The sequence below is a fragment of the Adiantum capillus-veneris genome, chromosome 29, assembly GCF_014529385.1.
Source record: "Adiantum capillus-veneris isolate H3 chromosome 29, ASM1452938v2, whole genome shotgun sequence".
Taxonomy (NCBI): Eukaryota; Viridiplantae; Streptophyta; class Polypodiopsida; order Polypodiales; family Pteridaceae; genus Adiantum; species Adiantum capillus-veneris.
The window spans coordinates 86472739-86477891 of NC_140959.1; the positions used below are offsets into that span (position 1 = coordinate 86472739).

The window sequence follows — 5153 nt, forward strand, 5'->3', positions numbered from 1 at the left end:
CTAATTCCAAGCTCATAGAGTGACTCAAATTCCTCCTTCCTGTCCTCATATACGTACACAATCTCTTTCCTTCATTCCCCTGGTATACAACTCAAGGAGAACGCACATACACATCCGATAATATAATCAATGATGCAAATGGGTAGGGAAGAACATAAAAAATTCGGCTGTGATTAACTTGAAGTTCAGTGGATGCTTTTATGAATGATGGTGTCGCTCTTGACACGGTACCCTATATACCTTCCTCAACCCTGCACATAGCCAGCCCTTCAATTGGTGTTCTTCCTCCGACTCTCATCACCTTCTTACGGCTCTCCCTCCATATGCAGCAGCTTATGGATCCCTTAAACCGCCCTCTGCCTTGTAGACAACACCCCTGATGGTGGCCCTTTCAGGCCCTCCCGTCTGTAGCCACCAACCTGCTCCTTCATGCAGTCCCTTGGCGGCCCTTCTGCTCCGCCACACTCATTTACCTCAAGGTGGCCTTCTCCCCCATGGAGTTGCAGGGCAGCCCTCCTGTATATGCAGCTGACCACACGCCTGTATGGCGTCACCTCCACTCGTCTTCAATTGGCCACCACCTCGTGGCCTTCCCTCCTCGTCCTCTGCGCTCTCACGAGGCCTCCTCGGCTAGTTACTGTCCGTCTCGTGCACAGGCCCGCCACCCCTTCATTGTAGCGTTGCCTCGTCAAGCTCTCCTTCGTGGCCCTCAAGACCCCTTCGCGGCTGGGTCTTTTGTAGCGGCTCTACAGCCCCTTCTTGGCCCTCTGTGGTGCTACCTTCTGGCTGCAGCCTCCCTCTCTTTGATGGCGCTCCCCTGCAGCCCTCACCTTTTTAGTGGGCCACCCGGCCCCTTTGTCATCCTCGGCCACCTGTTGTCCGTCTTGTGCTCAGGCCCGCCACCCCATACTGCAGCGTTGCCTCCTCAAGCCCCCAACTGGCGGCCCTCCTGTCTACCCTTCAACTGCGCCACCCCGTGGCTTACCTCCTCCGGATCCCCCCTCCAGGCCTTGCATGCCCTGCCCGCCACAGATGGCGCCCTCCTTGGCTGCCTTCCACTCATGCATCGCCCAAGTGGCCCTACCTTCTATGCTCGTGCTTCTCGTTTACTGCAGACCCACAGACGCCTTTTTTATTTTCTTGTCGTTTTAATACCTCAATGCTATGCTTTTTTAAGCTTCGCTTGGCAACGGGTCCCACACCGCTTCGAAAAAATTCTTTGACTCCATCTCAAGCACACACTTTTTTGACTCTTGAGTACCATTTTGGATACATCATCACTTTCTGACGAGGAAACCCACCCTCCTTTAGCAACCTTAAGCTCGGACTAGGAAAACTTGAAGAAACCTTTGGCTTGCTAAATACCTCATCCGACACACATATTGGAAGAGCATCTGCTTTACTTTGCATCAAGTATCTCCTCAAGCACTTTACAATCTGCTTGGGAACTTCCATGTACAAGCTTTTGCGCTCACCCTGGGCTGACCAAATCTGGTTGCACCATCATTGCCCACCCCCTCGTTGAGCATTCATGCTCAACCATAGCATTATTTAGGTAAAATAGGACTCCATATGGAGAAAATGATATAACATAGCTACATAGATTGCATAAGAAAAAATGATAATATAGCGGCTATATGGATAGGATGGAGATAGAGAGAAAAACATCTGCTACTGCATCACCCGCCAAGGTCAAATGGAAAGCTCGAGGCTCCCCCAAGCATGGCATAGAGTCCAGCTGGGTCAAATATAAAACACTGGTCGTTGCCATCCACCTGTAAAGCATATATCTTCAAGTCTTCTTTTGCACTTGTAGGCCAATAGATAGGCCATCCTTCCAGCTCTTCATAGCATCGAGCTTTGTCACCCTACATCCACAAGCCCTCGTGCCAACCATAAACATGCTTTTGACCACTTGAAGCACCTGTACCATCAACCGCTATCATGCCATCTGCTATAGAACCCTTAATATCATCATCTTCATCACACGAGCATTGAAACCTGCATTGTACACCTTGCAAAGCAACCTGCAACAACATAGCTATCAATAGCATAACATGAAGCAACAATACCTTTCCATTTGACTCCACTTGCTGCATAGCGAAGCAAACCTGATCCCTTTGCAAACCTGTATCAAAACCCTCTAAACATGGCTCCAAAGCCACCTTTTTATACTCAGGAACATGACCTGCTAGAGCTGTAACCTGTTCTTCAACTACCTCATCACCCGCAAGGTTGGCACCTTCCTCTCTGCATGGAGCCTCTCGCTCATAGGCTGCACCTGTATCAGCTTCCATAGAGTCATCTGCCGGAGCCAACTCTCCACGGCTACACACCAAAACTGAAACTTCAAAGCACACCTCGACATGCTCACCAAGGCAAGGTTGCCCCACCCCCTGCATAGAGAAATCACTTCGACCTACCACAACTTCTGCTTCTAGATCCTGCAAGTCATTCTCAAAAACATACTCTTCATCAAACTGGATGCACAATCAAACCATACCTCTTCCTCCAATAGGGACTCACCATCGCATGACATTTGATAGGGCTACTTGATTGGCAGATTCAAGTAAGGTGAAACACTATACTTCTCTTCAACCATTAGCTGGCTGGCAGGCAACTCGCATACATTGTTCATCACTTCATCTACATGAAAAACATCATAAGTTTCGTACCTAGAAGACATGGACTCCGTCTCCCAAGTAGCATCTATATCCAAACTGCTGTTGGAACTATGGGAACTGTCGGACTCCTCTTTTGCACTTGTCAATTCTTGGACCACGGCTACCTTCCTTATTGCTGGCTCTGGAATTGACACCTCTTCTTTAAGATATTCTACCACCTCGCTCTCTGGAGGAAGCAAACTGGGTGGCATCCTGAATATGCCTCTCTGCACCTTTTGAGCCCTGGTTGGCACTTCTTCTACCTCTTCTACCTTGGCATCAGCTTCACGTGCTTTGATCACATTCATATCAACAAAAAAAGGAGCTTTTACCTCTTGATGCTCTTTGATTTGTTTGGGCTTAGGTCCACTGGCTACTGAGATCGCCGACTGTAGCAATCCTGCTTCCATCTTCTTCATCATCTTTCGACTCTTTGCTCTGGTGACTCTGACGGCTTCACCAAAGGTCCTTGGATCTTCATACTCCACTCTCTCATGAACATAAGGATGCAAGCATGATAGAAACTTTTCCATCTTAAAGAATCCCTCATTGCTTGCTTGGGTAGCAGCCACAAAATCCCCCCAAAAAGTTTCAAATTTATCAACAAAAAGCATCGAAATTTGCACTTACTTCCTGCTGCAAGCCTTTGAGCTTTGCATCTGCTTCCGAAGCAGACACCACCTTCCGATACCTTCGTAGAAAGTGCTCTCGAAATCCGGTCCAAGTCTGCTTGTGTGCCTCTTCTAAGCCATCAAACCAAACTTTTGCTTTGCCTCGTAGCACCAAAGGTAGAGTTTGGAGCTTCAGTTCATCACCTGGCATCTGCAATACTGCCAACATAAATAGCTCAAATTCGGCAAGCCAATCATTTGCATCTTCATCTCCTTTGAACACCGGACCAAATTCCTGCTTCATTTTGACTCACGAACACCTTGTTAGGAAGCAATCACTGGGTCCTCAGTGGGGGCACCACAAGATGGAAAGGGGAAAGTCGGAAAACCACCAACACATAAACTAGAAGCCTCTCTATAGCCCAGTGATCTAACAACACCCCTATCCCCTAGCAAACACACACTTCGATACACACGCTGCAAGCAATCAATGTCCAAGCTCGATCCCGACCAACCATGCAAAAAACTCGCCAAGCTAATTCCAAGCTCATAGAGTGACTCAAATTCCTCCTTACTGTCCTCATATACGTACACAACCTCTTTCCTTCATTCCCCTGGTATACAACTCAAGGAGGACGCACATACACATCCGATAATATAATCGATGATGCAAATGGGTAGGGAAGAACATAAAAAATTCGGCTGTGATTAACTTGAAGTTCAGTGGATGCTTTTACAAATGATGATGGTGTCGCTCTTAACACGATGCCCTATATACCTTCCTCAACCCTGCACATAGCCAGCCCTTCAATTGGTGTTCTTCCTCCGACTCTCATCGCCTTCTTACGGCTCTCCCTCCATATGCAGCAGCTTATGGCTCCCTTAAACCTCGCTCTGCCTTGTAGACAACACCCCTGATGGCGGCCTTTCAGGCCCTCCCGTCTGTAGCCACCAACCTGCTCCTTCATGCAGTCCCTTGGCGGCCCTTCTGCTCCGCCACACTCATGTACCTCAAGGTGGCCTTCTCCCCCATGGCGCTGCAGGGAAGCCCTCCTGTATATGCAGCCGACCACATGCCTGTATGGCGTCACCTGCACTTGTCTTCAATGGCCGCCACCTCGTGGCCTTCCCTCCTCCTCTAATGCGCTCTCACGAGGCCTCCTCGGCTACTTGCTGTCCATCTAGTGCACAGGCCCGCCACCCCTTCATTGCAGCGTTGCCTCCTCAAGCTCTCTCCGGTGGCCCTCAAGACCCCTTCCCGGCTGGGTCTTTTGTAGCGGATCTACAGCCCCTTCTTGACCCTTTGTGGTGCTGCCTTCTGGCTGTAGCCCTCCCTCTCTTTGATGGTGGTGCCCTGCAGCCCTCACCTTTGTAGTCGGCCACCCGGCCCCTCTGTCATCCTCGGCCACCTGCTGTTCGTCTCGTGCTCAGGCCTGCCACCCCATATTGCAGCGTTGCCTCCTCAACTCCCAACTAGCGACCCTCTTGTCTACCCTTCAACTGCGCCACCCCGTGGCTTACCTCCTCCGGATCCCCCCTCCAGGCCTTGCATGCCCTGCCCGCCACACAGATGGCACCCTCCTTGGCTGCCTTCCAGTCATGCATCGCCCAAGTGGCCCTACCTTCTATGCTCGTGCTGCTCAGACCCACATACGCCTTTTTTATTTTCTTATCCTTTTAATACCTCAATGCTATGGTTTTTTAATCTTCGCTTGGTGACGGGTCCCACGCCACTTCGAAAAAATTCTTCAACTCCATCTCAAGCACACACTTTGACTCTTGAGTACCGTTTTGGATACATCATCACTTTTTGACGAGGAAACCCACCCTCCTTTCGCAACCTTAAGCTCGGACTAGGAAAACTTGAAGAAACCTTTGG

At 49.7% G+C, this 5153-nt stretch overlaps 1 protein-coding gene and 1 pseudogene across 1 annotated transcript; both read right to left on the reverse strand.

The window, feature by feature from the left end:
- Positions 1-1380: 1380 nt before the first annotated feature.
- LOC147419530 (uncharacterized) lies at positions 1381-2402 on the reverse strand. Its single transcript, XM_086506004.1, has one exon. The coding sequence runs from the start codon at positions 2400-2402 to the stop codon at positions 1869-1871; it is 534 nt and encodes a 177-aa protein (XP_086362130.1). The 3' UTR covers positions 1381-1868.
- A 59-nt stretch (positions 2403-2461) lies between these two features.
- Positions 2462-4785, reverse strand: LOC147419531 (uncharacterized; annotated as a pseudogene).
- Positions 4786-5153: the final 368 nt, after the last annotated feature.

What these genes read in the sequence shown, in the direction of transcription:
- LOC147419530 (XM_086506004.1), bottom strand. Translation starts at nt 2,402, where the DNA reads ATGCAGGGGGTGGGGCAACCTTGCCTTGGTGAGCATGTCGAGGTGTGC.